Source organism: Brassica napus, chromosome A3 (genome assembly GCF_020379485.1).
Source record: "Brassica napus cultivar Da-Ae chromosome A3, Da-Ae, whole genome shotgun sequence".
In the NCBI taxonomy this organism is placed as follows: Eukaryota; Viridiplantae; Streptophyta; class Magnoliopsida; order Brassicales; family Brassicaceae; genus Brassica; species Brassica napus.
Window position 1 is genome coordinate 35,018,162 of NC_063436.1, and position 25,270 is coordinate 35,043,431.

At 38.6% G+C, this 25,270-nt stretch overlaps 3 protein-coding genes and 1 non-coding gene across 4 annotated transcripts; 2 read left to right on the forward strand and 2 right to left on the reverse strand.

The window, feature by feature from the left end:
* The first annotated feature begins 1,024 nt into the window (after positions 1-1,024).
* On the forward strand, positions 1,025-1,130 carry LOC125607745. Its single transcript, XR_007338815.1, has one exon. It is a non-coding gene; the product is annotated as a small nucleolar RNA R71 (small nucleolar RNA).
* Positions 1,131-5,664: 4,534 nt separating this feature from the next.
* LOC106377672 (serine/threonine-protein kinase CBK1-like) lies at positions 5,665-6,965 on the forward strand. The gene is made up of 5 exons (XM_048776896.1): positions 5,665-6,102; positions 6,199-6,312; positions 6,465-6,512; positions 6,661-6,739; positions 6,870-6,965. The coding sequence occupies exons 1-5, from the start codon at positions 5,935-5,937 to the stop codon at positions 6,932-6,934; spliced, it is 474 nt and encodes a 157-aa protein (XP_048632853.1). The 5' UTR covers positions 5,665-5,934; the 3' UTR covers positions 6,935-6,965.
* A 5,820-nt stretch (positions 6,966-12,785) lies between these two features.
* Positions 12,786-16,573, reverse strand: LOC125607262. The gene is made up of 2 exons (XM_048777161.1): positions 14,351-16,573; positions 12,786-12,994 (listed from the first exon to the last, which is right to left on the reverse strand). Exons 1-2 carry the CDS (start codon positions 16,536-16,538, stop codon positions 12,786-12,788), a joined length of 2,397 nt encoding a protein of 798 aa, XP_048633118.1. The 5' UTR covers positions 16,539-16,573.
* Positions 16,574-18,426: 1,853 nt separating this feature from the next.
* Positions 18,427-22,761, reverse strand: LOC106383639 (zinc finger BED domain-containing protein RICESLEEPER 2). The gene is made up of 4 exons (XM_048776897.1): positions 21,042-22,761; positions 19,307-20,902; positions 18,915-19,233; positions 18,427-18,685 (listed from the first exon to the last, which is right to left on the reverse strand). The coding sequence occupies exons 2-4, from the start codon at positions 20,900-20,902 to the stop codon at positions 18,594-18,596; spliced, it is 2,007 nt and encodes a 668-aa protein (XP_048632854.1). The 5' UTR covers positions 21,042-22,761; the 3' UTR covers positions 18,427-18,593.
* Between the last annotated feature and the right edge of the window lie 2,509 nt (positions 22,762-25,270).

Consider the following 25,270-nt stretch of genomic DNA (forward strand, 5'->3'; position numbering starts at 1 on the left):
TTAATAGGGCATTTCATACTCGCGCATAGGCCTGGCTAGAACCCGTCGATCGATGTCCTCAACTGACTATCGGTCGACGTAGGCAAAGGTGTATCGGTCGACGTCTTAATAGACCATCGATCGACACTCTCTCATTGTCGGCATACTAACTGTTGGGACACGAGATCTAGCTTGTTAACCAGTGAAACATGCGACAGCTGATCACTGAGTTAAGCGGTTGAGCTCTAACATATCATGCATGCAACAATTAGGCATCTATAGATATTATAATCTTCAACACCTGAATAGAAACCCTAGATCTAGCAACCATCCTTCCATCAAACAACCCTTGCCAAGCTGAACAATTATCCTGTTCATCTTGTTTACTGCTTTCTAGCTTACTATATTTATTTTACTGCTTTAAAACCTATTAGCCTAGCTTAATCATATAACTATTAGATCTAATCGGTTCCCTAGCTCCTTGTGGATTCGATCCCTAAGTACTATAACTCGACCTCTTTTGATGAGAGTAACACTCTTTAGGGTAATTTGAGTGATATCACTTTCCTGAGTCTCGGGTGGTGGATTCTGGTAGTAGGAGTTCTAGTAGCTTTTGCTGTTGTTGAAGGGTTTTTGAAATTGTGAACTTTGGTTACTTCTTTGACCATTTCCAAAGAAGTTTCTGTTTCCGCCCTGGTTTCCAAATTTATGGAATCCGGTACCTCCGATGTAGTTCACATTTTCTTCTCCTTCCGTATCTGCAACTTCTCCTTCAGCTGAACACACTTGCTTCCTAAGAAGCTCGTGCACCACATCTAACTTAGCTCTTACTTCGTCCATCTGTTCCTTCTTGATAGAGGCTACAGACTTCTTCCGTTTAGAGTCAGTGTTTTTGGTGCTGATGCTGTTACAAAGGTTTTCGATAAGTCTCACAGCTTCCAACGGATTCCGAGTAGTGAAGTTTCTTTCACTCGCCTTATCAAGAGCCATTTGATACTGTAAGGCGAGACCTCGGAAGAAAGTGCTTAACAACTACACTTAGTTAAATCCGTGGTGTGGACAGTCTCGCTGGAAGAACCTAAATCTATTCCACGCATCTTTGAAGGACTCTCCAGCCTCCTGCGAGAATGTGGAAATTTTGTTCCGAAGTTCTTCAGCGCGCGCCTCATCAAAAAAGTTTTGTAAGAAAGCATTCTTGATGTCGGCCCAAGATGTTAAAAATAATGTGGGTGGCTGCCTAAGCCAGTGCATCGCTTCTCCATTCAGCGTGTATCTGAAGAGCTTGCACAGCAGGTAATCTTCGGGGACTCCTTCCATCCGAATAGCAGCGATTATATCCTCGAACCGTTCCAGATGGTCCATAGGATGCTCGTGCGGTAACCCAGAGTAGGGTATCTGCGACACGAGAGTGTAATATTGAGGCTTCAGCTCGAAATTTTTCTTCTGGATCTCCGGAAGTCGAATAGCTGATCTGTTGGAATAGTACTCATCTGGGCGATTGTAGTCGGCCAGTGGTTTCGATCGAGCGTCCTAATCTACAGGTTGAGCAGCTCTTGTAGCATTAGCATTAGGGATTACAATCCCCTGAGCGTCTATTTTCTGACCTGTTGCATTACGCAGATGACCGTCCTGGTCATACAGGTTTCCGTTCTTGTCCTGTGTTAGAATAATAATGTTTACCATTTTTGACGACACGGTATCGATCGACGTACGCGGTGTAGTGTCGATCGTTGTCGAACGATTGGGATTGATCGACGATGAAGGTCTGGTGTCGGTCGACGGTTGATTGTGCGTATTGATCGACGACAATGTTGTTGCGTCGAGCGATGTGGAACGTTGACCTCTACGGATGGTGCGTTCCAAGTGAGCAGGATTGTCTGAGAACAGCAAGTCTTTCTCCTTGTTGCTTCTGGTACCGCTGGGCATGCACCTGAAAAGACAAGAAAAAGATTATTAGAAAGGGGGTAGAGAAAAGAATAAGAATCAATAAAACTAAATCTAATGGCGATCAAATCTGATACCACTCAAATTACCCTAAGGAGTGTTACTCTCATCAAAAGAGGTTCAGATGTAGTACTTAGGGATCGAATCCACAAGGAGCTAGGGAACAATTAAATCTAGTGTTTATTAATTCTAAGAGTTGTAAATGTTTAAATGAAATAGCAATAGTAACAAGCGAAGTAACTAGTAAACGTAACTTGGTTGGAAATGATATTAGATGCAGGGCCACTATTCAGGTGTTGGAGATTATAATACCTATAGATGCCTATTTGTTGCATGCATGATATATTAGAGCTCAATCGCTTAACTCAGTGATCAGCTGTCGCATGTTTCACTGGTTAACAGGCTAGATCTCGTTTCTCAACGGTTAGTATGTCGACAACGAGAGAGTATCGATCGATGGTCCTATTGGGACGTCGACCGATACACCTTTGCCAACGTCGATCGATAGTCAGTTGAGGACATCGATCGACGGGTTCTAGCCAGGCCTATGCGCGAGTATGATATGCCCTACTAAGATACTAAATTGGCGGTTAGCCCTCTCTAGCAGTCCTAATATGAACTCTCTAGCAGTCCTAATATGATAGATAGATGTCCGGATGGGATGACAAGGGTGCTTGAATATGCAATCCTATGATCAAGTTCTAGTTAGCAAGGCTAAAACAAGCAATGAATACAAATCTACCATGAATATCACAACAAGGCAGATCTATAGTTTGGGGCTAATCCCACAAACCTATCTTAACCCTGGATCTAATAATTGAACTACTCAGACATAGCAAAGCAATTCATAACAATGAAGAAATAGAAACTCATAGTATAGATGAAAAGAAATGATAACAAGGAGTTCCAATACAAAGTGATCTTCTCTCCAAAACTTGTAACAAAAAAGTCTCTACCCAAAAAGCTCTCATGCCGTCAAAACACTTAGGCAGTATATAATCAACTAGGTTAAAAACTCGTCAGGGCATTTTCGTAATTTGGCTTGGCCTTGGGTTTTAAGTCTGCTGAATCCAAAATGTCGCGTGTCTGATGTCTCGACATCGATCGATGGTACTTGTGTACATCGATCGATATTAATCTTCATTTGTCGAGGCATCTCCTGGTATCGATCGTCAGCACTGATGCGCATCGATCGATTGTTCTTACTCTCGTCGACCTCTACGTGGTCAGCTCGGGTGAAATGTCCTTTAAGCTCTAAAATGCTCCAAAGTCATAGCTTTACTCCGAAATGTACCTGAACCTTAAAACATACCTAGAAGAGTAGAAAACATAGATATATATATAGTAAAACACCTATATACCATGGATAAAAACGGGTCAAATCCAAGGTATATCAATATGTTATCTTCCGACTTCACCCATGAAATCGAAAGATAAGGGGCAAACTATTGGGAGTAAATAATTTTTGAAAATACTACTCTTGTTTCCGGGTAGGACCCTGGTCTCCATACACCCGCATGAAGAAGTTCCGACTCCGTCTCCGACTACGAAGCTCCGGCTCCGACATCTGCTTCTATCCTTAACACCAGGTAAAAATGAAAGGTAAAAACTTTCCAAACTCTTACGCAAACGCAATGTACTGTATTCAAACTCAGAGTTTGTACAGGGAGCGACAATAACAATGGGTATGAGACTTAAGGTAGGATTAGGTCTGATCAACCTGAGTATGCTTGTCAAAACTACCTATAACCCCGGTATAGGCCTGGAGCCATATCAGGGCCACATAAGCAAGAGTACTGTGATACCTCCGGGTTAATTCAGGGAGTTTGCATATTGCATAAGTACTGCCACGTGCAGCGAGCAATACATAAATTCCTGCTTCTCCATACGTGGAAAGCAGAAAAAGCCTGGCACTTGGGTTTCCAAATCCATAACCAGCACCCTTAAGTCTGATAGTGGCTTTCTGCAGAAAGCAGCATGCAGCACGGGAACTCGATAGTGACCAGCTTCCGAGCGGTAGAATGAGAAATTCCAACAGGTACCGGTAGTGGCCTCACCTAGGATGGCAGAATACGGTCCCTTAAAATACAAATCAAATACCCCTGGGTTATTAAGAACTTTCGGGTCCCCATGCAGTCTCCGGGTCCTGAACAAATTTCTTCAGGACCTGGAAAAGGTAAACCTCCAGGTTCTTTACAACCCCCGGGCCCAACAACAACCTCAGGGTCTGAAGGAACCTCCGGGTTCCCAACCGACCTCCGGGTCCCTAAACAACCTCAGGGTCCTAAATACGACCTCAGGGTCTAGAGGAACCTCCAGGTTCCCAACCGACCTGAAGAAGCTGGCTGTAGCTCTGATGGTGGCAGCCCGCAAACTCCGACCTTATTTTCAAGCTCATCCGGTGTTTGTGGTCACCTCATTTCCCATAAAATTGGTTTTGCCCAAGCTAGAGGTCTCCGGTCGACTGGCAAATGATAGACTATTGATTTGACCCATTTTCATCCATAGTTTATAGGTGTTGTTACTAATATATATATTATTATAGAGTCTATTTATTATATTTATAAGATCAGGAATGTTTTGGAGATAAGTGATGATTTTGGAGCAAGCACCCGAAATGACCATCGAGATCGACAATCGGTTGATATTGGAGGGATAGAATCGATCGATACACAAGTCATGGTGTCGATCGATAGCAAAACGTGCAGAAAGCCCGTTTGGTCACAGCCGACTTAAAGCCCAAGATTTCACTATTTTACAAGATTTCCCATGACGTGTTTTACCCTAATTATATAAGCTTTGCCGTCATGTTAGAGACAGAGAGTGCTTTCTTTGTGTTTCATTGTTTTATTGATAGATAGGAGAGAAGATCCAAAGATATAATTTGTGATTGGAACTCCATTGATATTTATCTTATTTATTCTATGAAGTTTTTATACTTAACTATTGTTATGAATTGCTTAGCCATGTATGAGTAGTTCTCTTGTTAGATTTTAGGGTTTAATTAGGTTAGGAGGGATTAGCCCCAACTATAGAATGCTGAGTTGTGATAATCATCTTTAGAATTTTTCATTAATGCATGTGTCTAGATAAGCTACCTAGAACTTGCCCTAGGATTGATTGATAAAAGCCATAGATAATTCTCATCCTGAAAACATTCTAATTGAACTTTGTTTCTTGCTATGAGCAAGGCGAGAGCTGATCTAGTGAGCTTAGTAAGTACTCATTCAACCTGCGCATAAAGCTTGACTAGAACGCGTCGATCGATATCATACTTGAATAATCGATCGACGTTGCAAAAGGTGTATCGATTGATACGCCCATTGGAATATCGATCGACACTTTTTATATATCATAGATATAGTTAATAGTCAACAGGTCAATGCTCGCAAAGGCCGAAAGATTTGTTGATCAATTAGTTGAGTTTTTCATTATCATGCATGCAACTCATTAAGTATTATAACATATTTTTAGTTTAAACTGCTATACCAGTTTAAACTCTCTTGGTTAACCTGCAATACTTATTGACGCTACATAGTTTCATGCTCAACTTATTGACGATCGCTCACACTGTTTTTAGTTTCATTGCATGCATGATAACACTGAATGCAATGCTGATATCCAGGGGGCGGTTCATATAGCCCCCTGGCAAATGCCTAAAGTGCAGTCGATGCAGTGGAAGCGCAATCGCCGCGCATTGGTATCTATGCTTGTTCCCTAATTGAATCACATAGTTTTACTCATTTTTACTAACCTATGAAATCAACATTAATATTTCACTTTTATAGGCTTAGTCAACCGTTGGAACTCTTGATTACATGGCTCCAGAAGTACTACTAAAGAAAGGATATGGAATGGAATGTGACTGGTGGTCTCTCGGAGCAATTCTCTATGAAATGTTAGTTGGGTATCCCACATTCTGTTCTGATGACCCCTGTATATCATGCCACAAGGTAGGTGTATATATACCAGGTTAGTCATGCATTTTTATTGTCTTTAGTAAACATATTTATGCTTACTTATAAAGATCTGTACTTACTTCCTCAGGTAATTAATTGGAGGGTTTGCTTGAAATTCCCTGAGGAACCGAAAATATCAGATGAAGCGAGGGACTTGATTTGTCGCTTGCTATGTGATGTTGACTCAAGGTTGGGAACCAGAGGTGCTGAGGAGATAAAGGTGAGACTTCTGACAAACGATATATAAATTATGCATTTTGTTTTCCTTGCTTTTCAGCCTTGGGATCATTGAAATTCGATTTTGTTCTTGTTTAAGACTCATCCGTGGTTCAATGGCACCCAATGGGACAAACTGTATGAAATGGAGGCAGCTTACAGACCAACTGTTGATGGAGAACTAGACACACAAAATTTTGAGAAGTTCCCTGAAGTAAGTTAGATTGAATCTTAAATGCTTGTTATGACATTTGCTGGCATGGATTAGTTGGTGAACCATAAACTTGTTTAAAGCTCCAAAAACAAACGTAAAGATACGTCTGGTGTCCTCATTAAGTTTTTTTTTTATATATATAAATCTTGTAGGTTGAAGGATCGGTATCTGAAACACCACAAGTTGGTCCTTGGAGAAAGGTGACGAACTCCACTTAATTCATGTTGTATAATCTATGTTACAAATTGATGATGGTTAAATAGTAACACCATAGCGTAGAAGAAGAAAAAACTGTCAATGAGTTTACATAGTAGCTTTTTGGTGCTAACTTGTTGATTGGTTGAGCAGAAGTTGACGTCCAAGGACGATATCTTCATTGGATTTACATTTAAGAAGTCGGACATCACAAGATCAATGGAAAATACAGGTGACTCTTCTTTATTCCTATATTGAGCATGTGATTCCTTATAACTTGGTCTTAAGCTGAGAGTTTCCTATTGAGAGAAGGTCGAATAGTTGATATACATCTAAGTTTAAGCCATGACATTGAAATGTAGGTACGGACATGAAACCAAATGGATCAGGAGATGCCCCATCGTTGATATCATTGTTAGGTATGTAACGGAATTGTCAAACCACCATAGTCTCCATATGTATCTATCTTCAGGTCGGATTAATATGGAAGAAACTGAAGGTGGTGTGTTAAACCAAAAGACATAGACAAATACAAAAAACAAGAAATGTTGATTCTTTTAATCTCTGTTTGCAAGTTTTTTTCTTTTAATCATTTTGGCAGAGGCAAATGGAGGTGACGGTAGTTTTCGAACCATATGGTTCATTAAACTACTATTTGCTTTTATTTTCATTTCCTTTTTTCTTGTAACATATTTGTTTTCTTATTCTATATGAGAAACTGTAAAGGATGGAAGACCCATTTTCTGGGGGACTGATAGAAGTTATCCAATTGAAAGCATAGAAATGAAGCTTTGCTTTTCTGCCAGTACTTGTCCAAATTTACTCGGTTTTAATCGTTTTCGTTTTATGGGTTCTTTAACTTGATGCAAGATCCGGTTTAGAGAAAACAGGGACATGGTGTCGTAAGCTGGATGTTTGATTTTAGTTTCAAAAGTGGACTAAAAATTGAATAATCAGTAGTACTATTAATTAATATAATAACCATGCTAGTAGTAATCAAATACTAGAATTAGTTGACTACAAAAAAGAAAAATAATTAGTAGTGAATATGACATGAAACTCAATCGGCCTTATTAATGTTTATATAGTTAACATTCAATTTTTTTTGTAAAAGTTGACCAAAAGAAAAAACCAAATTTTAAAAGAACATTTTACCTTGAATAGTAAACACAAAACACACATTTTTCATGTGGGTCTGTCCAACGTACTTTTATGTACTACACATTATTATATTTTTATTTTATTTTCTTTTGATCTAAAATTACATACATAAAAGTGAAGTGATTAAAAACATCTTTCCAGTACCGCCCAATAAAACATGTGGTCAGCCTTAAACATTCAATACTTATGGCTCCGAATGATAACAATTGATTGAGCAGTGCGGGATGAGCATATTATATATTGAGTTTGGTTAAAGTGTAGTTTTATTAACTGCAGAATATTAGCGGTTACAAAAAGTAAAACCTGGTACATAGTAAAATATGAACGGTAACAAAAACGAAATAATAGTAGAATGGTAAAAATATTATTAGTGGTGCGGAATACAAATCAATTTAAATATATTTTAATATAATAAAATAAAATTCTTCTTATGACATAACATAGACAAAGCTAATATCAAGAATTGTAACATATGATGTTTATAAGTGGTGCATTTGTATTCCGCACCACTTATAAACATCATATGCTACAATTCTTGATATCAGCTCGTCATCTGTTGAATTATTCATGTGTTGAATTATCAGCTCGTCATTCATTATCTCTTCTCTTCTTTTTTGCGCAGAATGTTGTGGGTGCGAATATACATCTTGTAATGCAAAATATCGTACCATTACATCTCAAAATTTTGGTGTCTATAGGTTGAACAATTTTGTTATTTTACATCCTTATAAAAAATATATTTATAATTATGTTAATTTTGTAATATGTGTCATAGTAGTTAATAATAATTATAATCTTTATTAGTTATTATCGCCTCATAGTTAGCCCACCACTTAAAGGATGCGTAAATCATTGATGTGTCAAGATCAACCGAAATACCAGTAGATTTTGATCAGAAACTTTTACATCATGTATGCTTTTTTGAACGAATCAAGTTTATTCTTTAAGAACCTGTAAATTACATTCATGTTAAATGCAAGGTTGAATTTTTCAACCATATACTCTAATGCCAAAAGATGTAGGATCTTTCAGAGCATATCATTCATTGATATACAAAAAGAGTGATAATGGCTACGATGAAACTACATAATTTTATCAATATTTCAAATTTTGCAGATGCAGGTTTTGCTGAAATAATGAGTTTTGCTGGAATAATGATAGAGACATGAATAATCAACACAGACTTGGAGAACGATTCAGATGACACAGAAACATCATATGCTACAAATGCAGTAGACGTAGAATATATGTCTCGAATAAGGTATAATATTGCAAATATGTTATGGAAAAATATATTTAAATTGATTTGTATTCAGCACCACTTATAATATCATATGAAAAATATATTTATATTGATTTGTATTCCGCACCACTTATGACATCTACTGCATTTGTAGCATATGATGTTTATGTGTCATTTAAATCGTTTTCCAAGTCTGTGTTGATTATTCATGTCTCTATCATTATTGCAGCAAAACTCATTATTTCAGCAAAACCTGCATCTGCAAAATTTGAAATATTGATAAAATTATGTAGTCTCATCGTAGCCATTATCACTCTTTTTGTATATCAATGTCGTATCTTGGAAAATCAGAGAGAATCTTCCACTTCTTCTTCCACACCCCAAAAGTCCTCTCAGGAACATAAAGAATCATGACATCAATCAAAGAGTTCTTCTTTATTTCTTGGAGGGAGACCGGAGTTAAATTGAGACATATGGTACCTTACAATTATATTACGTGATGACCAATAAGGAGCTAGAACCAGAAGCAGACCCACTTGAGAGGATGTGGGGTCAACTGACACCACAAAAATCCTATGCATTTCCGTTTGTAGGTCATCGTTTATTAAGTAATTGTAGCGCAGTGGTGGAAAAGTTCAGTATTTACCCCACAAATACCGGGTTCGATCCCTCCCAACGACCCTTTCTACTACTTTTTAAAAAATTTTACAACTTATGACCCCATATAATTTCCCTGCTGGGTCAGCCATTGGCTAGAATCCTTGTTTATTGGGATAGCCATAATCAACGAGATAATACTTGTCAAATGGAGGCATATAAAACTCATAATTACTTTCTTTTGTCATGGTAACAGCTGTGTCGTGACATGATCCTGGCATTCCACATATAAGTGAATAACATATTGATGTCACATATCTCCATGATGTTCAGTGGTTCATTATCATGTCAATTCCAATACATTCCTTTTAACTCAAGCGTTACTTTGATACAAAGATGCATTTCATCCATCGCTCCAACACATCTTCTAAAATATGGATAATTTACTTTGTCAACTATAAGTTTTTCAGGAATTCGTTGTAGTTCTTGTGTCGTTGGATTTCTAATATAATCACATGCAAGGAGGTCAGTTGCTCTCAGAACTTCACTAAATTTTCTCATCACAGTCTCCTGATTCCGTCCAAAGATTAAACTGACATCTCTCTGAACTTCATTGTGTCCACATATCAGCAGAAATATAGTCACATTTTCTTCAATGCTTATGTTGGATGTCAGTTGTAGCCCGTAATTTGTTTGTAGAATGTTACACAATGTTGTGAAACAGGAAGTGACATTCTTAGTAATTGATGACAAACTGCATCATATTCATGTCGTCGTGGACAAACATTTCTCATTTCCAAACCTCTTCCAGTTCGTTGCGGTGCTCTTTAAAAAATTTGATCATAATAATTCAAACTTGGTTGAGTTACTAGCTTTTCAAACTGTTCGTTTTACAAATTCCACAACTCAACTCTCTCTTCGTAGCTTAGATTATGAACATCTTGTGATTGTAGTTGACATATACGAAACACCTGTCATTTTAAAAGCAAAAGAATAAAATCATAAATAGTATTTTAATTTAGTTTTACAATAACACTAAAAAGATAAAACACATTTTATAGCAATAACGATAAAAAAATTTCATAACAAACTAATCTTCATCTACTTCATCACTTTGATTTTCTTGGGTGTTTCCCTCTATGTTGAACAGACCTCCTGGTCTAGGTTGTAGTGAATTTTGTCCAGATTCAAAACGATTTGTTAAACCAATCCCGGGTGATTGTGGTTGTTGGTTATCAGGCGAAGCTTATTTTTTGCGCTATCTGAAACTTCATGATTATTGCCCAAGGAAAATTCATACTGAATATTAGTTGGATTCGTTCCCGCTGATTTGTCATTTCCAGGCTTTGGTCTTTGATGTCCCCATTGTTGATCACTTAGTTGTATGTCCCATTGTTGAATATTTGATTGTGTACCCCACTGCTAAGCGTTTGGTGGTGTGCCCCATTGTTAAGCATTCGAAGGTATTCCCCATTTTTGTGTAGTTAGCGGTGCCTCCTATTATTGTGCATTTGACGGTGTGCACCACTGTTGAGAAATCGGTGATGTGCCCCACTGTTGTGTATTTGGTGGTGTGCTCCACTATTGAGCATTTGGCGGTGTTTCCCACTGTTTAAAACCAGATAGTACACTCCAGTCTCGTGGATTTGGTGGTGTGTCTCACTGTTTTGCACTTAGCGATGTACTCCACTGTGCGCATTTGGTGGTGTTCCACACTGTTTAAAACCATTACTCCATAAACCAGGTTAACTTTGACCGCCATAATTGTTGCCAACAAAAGATGGATTCCCAAATGATACTCCTCCAAAATGTTGATTCTGATATGATTGGCCCAAACCCAGCTCTTTTGGAATATCTTCGTTGTTTCGTGAAACACTAATCATAGCTTCAAGAAATTTTAGCTTATCCTAGTTAAAGCTTGCAGCTATATCAATTAAATAGTTACGCCAAAAAATTAACTCTTTGAATGTATTAAGACATTTCTAATAAAATTTAGTATGTTTTGGAAACTGTAGACCAAGAAAAATGTGTTGTCCAAAAAAAAAAACCAAGGAATAACGTTTCTGCGTTTTTCCATTCATCATAATCATCTTCGTCAAAAGCACCAGGAAGAAGTTGTTGTAAGCTTTGTGATAGAACCAAAATAAGGATCACTCTTTCGGAAAGGTTGATATGAACTCAGATCCGAGAGGATTGAGAACTGATGGATCGAGGGGTGACACTAAGGGTTGCGGAATAGCCCGAAGATACTACCAGAGATTCGAAGGTTGCCTGATGTGACACACCGGTCCAACACAACGAAGTGGTTCGCTTGGAGATGACCTCACCAAGAGAAGTATGAATGTTCTAAGCAAAGAACAATGAGAGAAGACTCAAAAATAAGCAAAGGAAAATCAATGTAGATTTTATTAAGGGGATCATGACATACTTATAAGGTTTGTGAGTCAAAGAAACATAAAGACATTTGTGGGAAAAGACAACATAGAAAATAGAAATGAATGAAAACAAGACATAGAAACTAGAAATGAAGACTTTGACTAAAGACTGGTCAAGGTGCGGATTCTTGTGTTGACTGGTCCAGATTCACAAAGATGTCCAGGTTCATTCTGTGGTGATCAGGTCGTCCGCGGTAAGGAGCAGGACGAACGTAAGGCTGCCCGCATGGTTGATCGTCGATGATCCATGAACGGATGAAGAGATAGCTCGACCCAAATCTTCAGAGAGCTTAAGTATCCTTCCTTTGGAGTAGTTGGAAGCATCGATCATCATGAAATCATCAAAGTGGTTGGAAAGGTCGTGATCAGCCTGATCCGGGCGTGCGGTACGTCCCAAACGGGCCAGGAAAGATAGGCTAAGTCCGGAATCTGATTCTTCTCGATGATCATGGGTTCTGGCTTGACTGTTGGCTCTAGAATGGCGAATGGGTCGGGGAAGAACGCCTGTGGTTTGGTTGATTCGGTCATCAGGTCGTGGATCCATCCTTAGGTCACGTCCGGGTGCACGCTGGTCGATCCGGTACACGGCTCTGTCCGTTGATCTGGTACGGCTGAATGGCTGAACCTCAGTTGGACTGATCTGATCGTCCTGGTCACCATGCTGAGTCTGCTCCACGTCCTGGTCCAGGTCCTGGGTTCTATCATTCCCTCCCTCTTCAAAAGGATTTGACCACAAATCCGGATCATCTGCGCAAAAAGGAGATAAATCAGAAACATTAAAACTTGAAGAGATATCATACGTACCCTGAAGATCAAGCTGGTAAGCATTGTCATGGAGTTTCCTAAGAATCTGGAATGGGCATGAGTTTGGACTTCCTTTGTTCCGGGAATCGTTCCTTCCTCATGTGGACCCAAACAAGATCACCTTCCTGGAAGATCACTTCTTTCCTTTTTTTGTCTGCAAGTCGTTTGTAGCCCTCGGTCTTGGCTTCAATGTTGGCACGGACCTGTTCATGCAGCTTCTTGATCGTGTCCACCTTCCTCTTGCCATCTGTACTAACTCGTTCACTCAAAGGCAAAGGTAAAAGATCAAGTGGAGACAAGGGATTAAATCCATAAACAACCTCAAAAGGAGAAAACTTAGTAGCTGAATGCAAAGGATGGTTATAAGCAAATTCAACATGAGGCAAACATTCGTCCCAAGTCCTAAGATTCTTTTTAACCAAAGATCTAAGCAAAGCAGACAAGGTTCGGTTAACTACTTCAGTTTCCCCATCAGTTTGCGGATGACAAGTTGTAGAGAACATCAATCTAGTACCTAGCTTAGACCACAAGGTCTTCCAAAAATAGCTAAGGAACTTAGCATCACGATCAGAGACAATGGTCTTAGGCATTCCATGCAATCTAACAACTTCCTTAAAGAATAAATCTGCAACTTGCACAGCATCATCAGTTTTGTGACAAGGAATGAAATGAGCCATTTTCGAGAACCTATCAACAACCACAAAGATAGAATCTCGTCCAGCTTTATACCTAGGCAATCCAAGCACAAAATCCATAGAAATGTCTACCCAAGGATGAGAGGGAATGGGTAGAGCTGAATACAAACCGTGGTGTGATGCTTTAGGTTTAGACTTCTTGCACACCACACATCGGCTACAGATCCTCTCAACATCTTTCATCAGCCTTGGCCAGTAGAAATGGTCATGAACCGCCTTGTAAGTCTTCTTGACACCAAAGTGTCCCATAAGCCCACCTCCATGAGCTTCCCTGAGAAACAACTCCCTCAAAGAACATTGGGGCACACACAAACGGTTATCAAAGAATAAGAAACCAGAATTTTGAAAGTATTTGCCATAAGCAACCCTTGAGCATTTTCGAAAAATCTCTTTAAAATCCTGATCAGAAGCATAAAGATCCTTGATAAATTCAAAGCCAAGCAATTTAGTTTCAAGGGCTGAGAGAAGAGTATACCTTCGAGACAATGCATCGGCCACAACATTCTCCTTACCTTGTTTGTACTTGATCACATAAGGGAATGTCTCAATGAACTCCATCCAACGGGCATGCCTCTTGTTGAGCTTCTGCTGAACCTTAAGGTGTCTTAGAGACTGATGATCAGTGTGGATGATGAACTCCTTAGGCCAAAGATAGTGCTGCCACGTTTGAAGGGCCCTCACCAAGGCATAGAGTTCTTGGTCGTATGTGGGGTAGTTGAGCATGGCTCCTCCAAGCTTCTCGCTGAAATAAGCCACTGGTTTTCCATCCTGCATCAACACAGCACCAATACCAACACCAGAAGCATCACATTCGATTTCAAAAGCTTTAGAAAAATCTGGAAGTACAAGTAAAGGGGCGTGAGTCAACTTCCCTTTAAGGATTTCGAATGCTTCTTCCGGAGCTGGTCCCCATTTGAACCCCACGTTCTTCTTGATTACTTCAGTAAGAGGAGCGGCCAAGGTACTGAAGTTTTGAACAAATCGCCTATAGAAGCCGGCAAGGCCATGGAAGCTTCTTACTTCACCAATGGTGGTCGGAATCGGCCAGTCCCGGATTGCTTGGACCTTCTGCTCGTCCACTCTCAAGCCATCTGCACCTACAACAAAACCTAGAAAGACCACATGATCTGTGCCAAAAGAACACTTTCCAAGGTTAGCAAATAAACGTTCATTTCTAAGGACTTCAAGAACAGATTTCAAGTGCTGTTTGTGCTCATCAAGGCTTTTGCTGTAAATAAGAATGTCATCAAAGTAAACCACAACAAAATGACCAATAAAAGACCTCAAGACATGATTCATTAGGCGCATGAAAGTACTAGGTACATTAGTGAGACCAAAGGGCATGACAAGCCACTCATACAATCCTAGTTTTGTTTTAAAGGCCGTTTTCCATTCATCACCTTCTTTCATCCTAATCTGATGATAGCCACTTCTCAAATCTATCTTAGAAAAGTACTTAGAACCATGTAGTTCATCAAGCATAGCATCAAGACGAGGGATAGGATGTCGATACTTTACCGTGATGTTGTTTATTGCCCGGCAGTCAACACACATCCTCCAGGAGCCATCCTTCTTTGGTACAAGTAGAACAGGCACGGCACAGGGACTGAGACTCTCTCTGATGTATCCCTTCTCAAGCAAGTCGTTGATCTGTTTCTCCAGCTCCTTGGTCTCGACCGGATTGGTGCGGTACGCTGGTCGGTTCGGTAGAGAGGCGCCCGGGACGAGATCGATCTGATGCTCAATGCCTCTCACCGGTGGCAATCCTTTGGGATTTTCTTCTGGAAACACATCAGAATAATCCTGCAAGATACCTAAAAACTCACTCGGAATCTCCGGTGCAAGGTCAGAAGAAGATGAGGCCAAGAGACACTCTTTATAAATCAGTAAGAGAAATGGGTTTTGAGAGCAAAGAGACTTCCTTACCTGACTTTCTTTGACAAAGAAGTTGGAGTTTCTGGTACTGGTCTCAGGTTTATCAGCTTTAGAGTCTTGGTCTCGGTTCTTCTTAAGTTGGACCTGGTCTTGATGGACTTCCGAAGGCGGCAAAGGCACCAAGGTGATCTTCTTTCCCTTATGATCAAATGAGTGCCGGTTTGTGAAACCATCATGCACTGCCTTCTTGTCAAATTGCCAAGGCCGGCCCAAGAGAACATGGCAAGCATCCATGGGAAGTACATTGCACACAACCTCATCCTCATATCGGCCAATGGAGAGTGGAACCGTGACTTGCTGCTTCACATACTTTTCTCCGGCCTCATTGAGCCACTCCAACCTGAAAGGACGAGAAAGAGGCCGAGTAACAAGCCCAAGTTTCTTTACAAGGGGGTCACTAGCCACATTAGTGCAACTACTTCCATCAATGATTAAAGAACAAACTTTATAAGAAATTAGACATCTAGAGTGAAAGAGATTCTCCCTTTGTTCTTTGTCATTGGATTTTGGTTGGACACTCAAGGCACGCCTAGTAACCAGTAGTGAACCATGGCTCGGCTCATCAAGAACATCCTCATCATAGATCGGATCAGAACTCTCCACAAAGGTCGAGCAAAACTCATCGATCACTCCATCGACCTCCTCATCAAAGATGGGATCAGTGGCGTCGTCCAAGACCCTCCTAGTAACAATAAGGGGACCATGAACTGGGAAGTCAAGTGCTTCTTCCTCATCATCATCATCATACACTGGTCCGAGATCCTCCTTGTCTTCTTCAGATTCGACTTCTCCATTTTCCAAGAGCACCATCACCTTTTGGTTTGGACATCGGTTGGCATAGTGGCCAAGGCCATGACACCTAAAGAATTGGATGTCTCTGGTTCGTTTGGTAGCCTCTTCTTTCTTTTCTCTATCAACACGAGCAGGGACATTAGTCTTAAAAGCTGTATTTGTTGTGGAAGAAGACTTACCCTTGTCTTGATAGTTTGGCTTGGAAGCAAAGGTCGGTTTAGAAGCAAAGGTCGATTTAGTGAGACCCTTTCTCTTGACTTGTTGCTCGATCAGCACAGCCTTGTGTAGCATCTGCTCCATGCTGTCATAGTCTTCCAGCTCCATGCGGTCTTGTATGTCCCGGTTGAGCCCGGTAAGAAATCTGGCCATGGTGGCGTCTAAGGGCTCTTCTACATCAGATTTGATCATCGAGGTCTCCATCTCCTGGTGATATTCCTCAACTGACTTAGAACCTTGAAGCAAACGCCTGAGTTTATGGTGTAGATCTCGGTGGTAATGGTCGGGAACAAAGCGTCTTCGCATCAGCATGGAAAGCTCATCCCATGTATCAACTGGCGCCTCACCTGCTCTCCTCCTGCTAGTCACAACTCGATCATACCACTTAATAGCATAGCCAGTAAACTCAGCAGCAGCAAGTCTAACCTTTTTAATATCAGAAAAATTTTGACAATCAAACATAAGTTCAATTTTTCTTTCCCATTCAAGAAAAGCATCCGGATCATTTTTGCCATCAAAACTTGGAATTTTCAATTTCAAACCACTCAAGCCATCATTGGTTCTTTCATTTCTACAAAAAGGATTGACATCACCTCGGTTTTGATGCCTAGGAACTCTCCTTGGATGGTTGATGGATCGATCATCATCATAAGACTCTTCTCGGATTTCTAGGTCGGACCGGCTGTTCCTCCTTGGATGGTCACGTCTGGTTCTGGTTCGTGACTGAGTTGGACGGCCCTGAAGTTCATCAAGCGTCTGATGGATCGCCTCCAAACCTGTATTCAACAAGTTAGACATAGAATCATTGAGAGCACGCATTTGCAAGTTAGATAATCCGACATATGAATTTCCGGGTCGGTTTCTTTCTTCTTCACTATCCATGGTTACCTGAAAACTTAAACAAGGTAAAGTTAGATTAAAAACCTCACACACTCAGGTGTTTATCCTTACCCACAAACGTGTTTCACTCAAATTTTTTGTTGTTGGTAATCACACAAGAGAGTTCCTCCCAAAGTTCTAAGAGAGCAAACTAGATCACCCAATGAGCAAATCCAAGTGAACCACAAAAGATCAAGAGAGAAAGATAAGAGATTTAGAGGGGAACCTGCCTTAACCACCTCAAAGGCAGGATTTCTCTTCAGCCAGCAGGCTTTCTTTTCCACCACCACACCACAAACAAATCAAACTTTGTTCTTTTTTTTTATATACTATTTTTTTTTATAGTTCTTTCTTTTTTTTTTATGGGGGTAATGAGGGGCCCAAGTTCAAGATAGATAGATAAGAAATTTAGATGAAGAATATGGAAGATGAGATGAAATGGATTGAAAAATAGTTACCGAGAGAGTGTCTCTGATACCACTTGATAGAACCAAAATAAGGATCACTCTTTCGGTAAGGTTGATATGAACTCAGATCCGAGAGGATTGAGAACTGATGGATCGAGGGGTGACACTAAGGGTTGCGGAATAGCCCGAAGATACTACCAGAGATTCGAAGGTTGTCGGATGTGACACACCGGTCCAACACAACGAAGTGGTTCGCTTGGAGATGACCTCACCAAGAGAAGTATGAATGTTCTAAGCAAAGAACAATGAGAGAAGACTCAAAAATAAGCAAAGGAAAATCGATGTAGATTTTATTAAGGGGATCATCACATACTTATAAGGTTTGTGAGTCAAAGAAACATAAAAACATTTGTGGGAAAAGACAACATAGAAAATAGAAATGAATGAAAACAAGACATAGAAACTAGAAATGAAGACTTTGACTAAAGACTGGTCAAGGTGCGGATTCTTGTGTTGACTGGTCCAGATTCACAAAGATGTCCATAGGGGTGTCAAATGGGCCGTCCGGACGGATTTGGATATGTCCAGATGAACATATTTTTTTTGGGCATTTTTGGCCGAAGCCCAAATAATTCCATTACCAAATAGGACCATTACCAAATAGGATCATGTCCAATTGGACTGTCCATGAAGTCCAGATGTCCACTTAATGTAAAAAATCTAATTTTCAATTTAAAAGATGTACAGATTCTAAATGTCAAAATAACATTTTGAACTTACTTAAACTTCATGTTTTAACAAAAGATACTTCAAGTTTTAAACTTAAACTCCATATCTTACAAAAGATACTTAAAGTCTTAAACTTAAACTCCATATCTTACAAAAGCCAAAAGATAAAGTCTTAAACTTAAACTCCATGTCTTCACTTACTTCTCTTCTTTCTTCCACTTTCTTCTTCACCTTCCTTCTCTTCACCTTCCTTCTCTTCTTCTTCTTCTTCTTCGTCAGAATCACCTAACAAGTGAACAAGTCAATCCGCAAGTAAAAATGCAAGCTGAATATCAAAAAGTCAATCCGCAAGTAAAAATGCAAGCTGAATATTAAAAAGTCAATCCGCAAGTAAAAATGCAATCAAACAACAACCAAGTAAAAGACATCTAGAGTCTTAAGCTGAATATCAAAAAGTACACAAGCATCTAGACATCTAAAGTACACAAGCTAAGTATAAAATCAGAAAACTTACTTGTCACTTCAAATCCACGCAGCCAATTTCTTCCACAAATAAGAGCTTGTACATTTGATGGAAGAAGTCGGCTCCTATACTTGCTAAGAACACGACTTCCGGCACTGAATGATGACTCAGAAGACACGGTTGTAATGGGAATTGAAAGAACATCACACGCCATGCGGGACAGCTCTTTAAACCGTGTTGCATTGTTTTTCCAATATCTCAAGACATCAAGAGTCTTAAAGGCAGCCATATCTAAAACCGGTTCAGCCAAGTACACATCTAAAGCTGATTTTCCTGTTCCCGCATTCTGAGAAAAGAATGCATAAAAGTCCTGCATCATGAACATAAAAACATTAACCAATTGGTAAGAATGACTGAGAGAAGAAAGAGTAGGTGGAGCTTACCCCATATCCAGCTGGTATACTGTTAACCAATGTAGCTTCTGAAGGGCTCGCAGTAGTGCTGTTAGGATCCTTCTTGTATACTCCATACAACTTTTTAATCTTCTTTCGGATATGATCGACTTTCGCCTTGCTTGTTAATGGATCTAAGGTGTCATAACAATACTCCAAGCAAGCGAACTTCAACCTTGGATCCAACACCGCAGCAATAGAAAGTATATCACTGTAGTCTTCCCAGTACTTGTCAAACTTCAGCTTCATTGTTTCCACCATTTGACAAATTGTCTCATCATCTGAAGTCTCATTCGCTCTCAGCCAACACTCTATTTTCCAGACTTGCATGAAGTATAGGTTCGCAGTCGGATATGATGAGCCAGATACCAAGTTTGTCATCTCAGCAAATGGAGCCAAAAACTTACAGATGAGTGCTCCTCTGGACCACTCCAATTCTGATGGAAAGCACTTGTAGCTCGGATCTACTTCAGAGAGATTACGCAACGCTTCTCTCAATGGAAGAGCTCTAGACAACATCTTAAAGGTTGAATTCCACCTCGTTGCCACATCCAGAACAAGACCAGCTTCTTTCTTGCTCCCAACAGTTTCAACACAGGTCTGAAACATTTGCTCCCTTGACTCTGAAGACTTTACAAACTTCACGCTTTCCCTGATTTTCTCTAAGGCATCACTAATCACCGCCAACCCGTCTTGAACAATCAGGTTCAGAATGTGTGCTGCGCATCTTACATGTAGAAACTCGCCATTACACACCAAAGCTCTGCGAAGTTGTGTCTTTAGAACCCCTTGCATATTGTCGTTTGAAGAAGCATTGTCGACAGTCACTGTAAACACTTTCTTCTCTAATCCCCATTCTTTCACTAACTCCATCACCTTCATAGCAATACTATAACCAGTATGAGGTGGGGGAAAAGCGCAGAATGACAATATCTTCGCCTTTAGCTTCCAATTATCAACGTAATGAGCTGTCAGACATAAATACCCCTCCACAGTGATTGCCCTCCACAAATCCGTAGTAAAACAGATCCTCCCAGGAACTTCACTCAAAACCTTCCTAAGAGCAGCTTTCTCATTCTCATATATCTTACGAACATCAGACACAGCAGTGTTTCTGCACCAAAACTCAATACCAGGATTCGCATACTCAAAAGCTTCTCGAATTCTTCTAAACTCAACAAATGAGTATGCAAGATCGTGCTCAACAATAGCACCAGCAATCATCTCACGGAAGACCATCATATCAAACTTCCTACTTCTAGGCGTGCTTCCAGGATTCTTTGAACAAACTCTACTATGACGCAGTAAAGTATTAGTCCCATTGCTTAGATCTATGAAATAGGAATACTCACAATGCTTGCAGATAACTTTAGTAGTCCCATCAGGCAATTTATCTCCTACAATTTCAAAATGCTTCCAACACTTTGAATGCCTCCGCTTACGTCTCCGCCTTACTCTATTCCCAGCCGCATTTGTAGAATCATCTTGTACAGAATCATGACCATCTTCACTGGGATCCATCATGTCATTACCACTCAAATAGTCATCATCATCATCATCATATAGGTTCAAAGTTTCATCATCCATCTGAACAAAAGAGATTAAAGAAAACCATTAGAGACAATGAGACAACACATTTACACAAACTCATACCTAAACTCGTGTCACTATATACAAATGAGCAAAGAGAAGCTAAACAGTGAGAGAGAGAGTGATGAGTGACTACCTTGATTTAGAGAGGATAGAGTGGGAGCAGTGAGTTTAGCGTTTGGTTCCAAAGCCTGAGTGACAAGCCTGCATAAACAAGATGATAACAAAGCTTAGCGTTTATTTCAAAGACAAACCCATATCTAGAATCGCAAACCCATCATGCAATAGTGATCTCTTTCAGCTAACAAATACAATCCATCAATCCATCATCTCAGAATACTAAGAGCTATCGATGAAAGCAAGACTCTACAAGTCTAGAATCAAACTCTACAACTCTTAAAGAGCTCGCAAACCCATCAAATCTAGAATCGCAAACATTGAATCCAGAATCGCAAACCCATCAAATCTAGAATCGCAAACCCATCAAATCTAGAATATCTAACCCATCAAATCTAGAATCGCAAACATCAACTCCAGAATCGCAAACCCATTTTTGGGTTACGAGAATCGCAAAAGCAAATGAGAGAGAGAGAGAGATTTGGGTTACGAGAATCGCAAAAGCAAATGAGAGAGAGAGAGAGATTGTAACAAACCTGAAACAAATCGGGTTACGAGAGAGAGAGATTTGGGTTACGAGAGTGAAGACGATGAAGTGAAGAAGATGAAGTGAAAGAAGATCGAGATCTCTCTCGTGATTAACGAAAATTTTTTTTTGATTTTTCCCCAAATCGATTAACCCTAAACATTTTAAAGATTTGGGCCGCCCATGTCCATTTGGTTTTGCCCATTTGGGCTATGGGTTTATTTGGGCCTCATCTATTTGGCCATACATTTTTCCGGACAAATATGGACTATCCATATTAGTCCATATTAATTTGGACATGGGCTATCCATGGACAGCTAGCCCATTTGACATCCCTAGATGTCCAGGTTCATTCTGTGGTGATCAGGTCGTCCGCGGTAAGGAGCAGGACGGACGTAAGGCTGCCCGCATGGTTGATCGTCGATGATCCATGAACGGATGAAGAGATAGCTCGACCCAAATCTTCAGAGAGCTTAAGTATCCTTCCTTTGGAGTAGTTGGAAGCATCGATCATCATGAAATCATCAAAGTGGTTGGAAAGGTCGTGATCAGCCTGATCCGGGCGTGCGGTACGTCCCAAACGGGCCAAGAAAGATAGGCTAAGTCCGGAATCTGATTCTTCTCGATGATCATGGGTTCTGGCTTGACTGTTTGCTCTAGAATGGCGAATGGGTCGGGGAAGAACGCCTGTGGTTTGGCTGATTCGGTCATCAGGTCGTGGATCCATCCTTAGGTCACGTCCGGGTGCACGCGGGTCGATCCGGTACACGGCTCTGTCCGTTGATCTGGTACGGCTGAATGGCTGAACCTCAGTTGGACTGATTTGATCGTCTTGGTCACCATGCTGAGTCTGCTCCACGTCCTGGTCCAGGTCCTGGGTTCTATCACTTTGTCTTTGAAATTCTCTAAAACTAGTAATAGTGTCTTGTATGGTTGTCTCAAATGATTATTTTCGAGGACTTCCTCGTGAACCACTTCCAACGTTAGTTCATGAGCTTCCACCGGATCTATGCAAACTACTCTCTCGTCTGCCACTAGAATGTGAACTACTCCCATGTCTCCAACTTTGTTGATATCTTCCAATATTGACTCCAATCGTATTATGAGAAAACTCATTCGAAGGACGTGGATCATCGTTTAGGTTGATGCAGTACATTACTTCATTTTCTTGGGTCTTTGGAACTTCAGTACCTAGTATGTCACCACCATCGAAATCTGAGTATTCATGTGTTGAATTATCAGCTCGTCATTCATTATCTCTTCTCTTCTTTTTTGCGCAGAATGTTGTGGGTACGAATATACATCATGTAATGCAAAATATCGTACCATTACATCTCAAAATTTTGGTGTCTATAGGTTGAACAATTTTGTTATTTTACATCCTTATAAAAATATATTTATAATTATGTTAATTTTGTAATATGTGTCATAGTAGTTAATAATAATTATAATCTTTATTAGTTATTATCGCCTCATAGTTAGCCCACCACTTAAAGGATGCCTAAATCATTGATGTGTCAAGATCAACCGAAATACCAGTAGATTTTGATCAGAAACTTCTACATCATGTATGCTTTTTTGAACGAATCAAGTTTATTCTTTAAGAACCTGTAAATTACATTCATGTTAAATGCAAGGTTGAATTTTTCAACCATATACTCTATGCCAAAAGATGTAGGATCTTTCAGAGCATATCATTCATGGAAATTACATAAATCAAACAACTTAATTAATGTTTTCTCTTGTTAGTAAATCCATTTGAATCTTTTTGTATTCTATAAATTATAATATTTATATATCAATTATTATTTTGGCATATATATAATTAATAAAACAATTAACTTGAAAAACTTACTTTTGTTCTTGTTTCATTAGAAATATTTCGGTCTCTTTGTCCGAAAGAACTTCCACTCCCTCGACGTTAGATGAAATTCACATTATTATTACAATACTATAATACTAATTTTATTTAAAAAAATCATAATCACACATTAATTTATACTCCTAATTATTTTTTTCTATTAAAAATGTATATCTTACTTCTCTTTTAAAATTAAATATTTCAATATTTTTTATGTATGTAGCATTATTTAGTATAAGGAATATTATTTATAAATACTATTATGTTTTTACATTATTTCATTTTGTATATCAATTTCATTAAAATACATAGTTCCCTTACAACATCAAAATCTCCTAGTTTTTAAGAATTTGAAATATCCAATTAGCAACGAGAAAAATAAAATTAATTAACATAATATATCCTACACAATTAAAAAGAATTCCAAAAGAATTTAAATTAATATTTAAGTATTGATATATATTAACTCATATATTTAATATTACATATATATAATATTTCTAAACGAACAGTTTCTGTTTTATAAATGAAAATAAGATTAGATATATTTTAAACTTAATTATTTATATTTAATAAACAAGAAATGAAATAGAAAAATTGAAATGCATAAAAAGATTCCTTGCCGTACTTTTTCAAAATTCAATGACAAAAAAAATTAATGAAATGAAATGGAAAAGTAAATTGAAAAAAACAAGTGATTTGCCATACCTTATTTGTTGCTTTAAAATTATGCTTTGAGACTTTCCTCTTTAGTATCTTTTTATCTCTTTATGTCATCTCACGGATAACATTCATAGCCTATATTTTGATATTTTTCCTTTAGTGGTTGTACATTAAGTATAGTTTCTTCTTTTTTCGTCTGCATTGATTTAGTTAGATTTGTTATTAGAATGGATATGATGATATATAATAATAAAAAAAAAAATTTACACACAGATGTAAGATGAAAAAAAAAAGAAAAGAAGAAGTAACGTGGATAGGTGGGTGGTGGTGATAGAAAAAACAAATAATTATTCACTATTATTTAATTTTAAAATATTCTAATAATTTAAATTATAGAAATAGTAAATTACATCTATAACTGCATATATTTTTGATTCATCATGTAGTACGGATCTACTATTATTTAATATAATAATTATGCTAGAATTGGTTCACCACAAGAAGAGAAAAGCAATTAATAGTAATCTGGGTGATGTAAGCTGGATGTTTGATTCATCATGTAGTTTTAAAAGTGGACTAAAAATCGAAGAATCAGTAGTAGAAATTTATTATTAGTTTAAATAATAATCATGCTAGAATTAGTTGACCACAAGAAGAGAAAAAAACAATTAGTAGCAATCAAATTAATGCTCTTAATTAAGAGAGAAAAAGAACGAGTCTTTGTGGATTTTTCTTTGCATTCATGGAAATGTGAATTGCTTATATTTTGGTAACGTATTAGAGAGTTTCTTTTTCCATACATTTTAGCATATGTTGGTTTGTCCATCCAGTGGTTCATATCTATGATTTATATTGATGGAAATGATAATTATATTTGCTTAATCTTAAAATAACCATTATCTAAATGTAGGTCCAACTAATGTTTTTGATAAGCTCGGTGAAAATTTGATAAACAAAATTTGGTAAAAATACCTTAAATTTATTAAAAAATCTTTAAATTATAAATAATAAAATCTTTTTATTTTTTTATCTTGTCCACAAGTACCTAGAGGATGATTGGTAACATCATTGGGAGTTGTACACAACACCATTTAACTTCAAAACACTATATCTAAAGCAATCAAGCTTTATCAAAATTTTGAGAATGTTAAATAATAAGACACATTAGTGATCTTTCTCAACACAAAAGGACACAGTG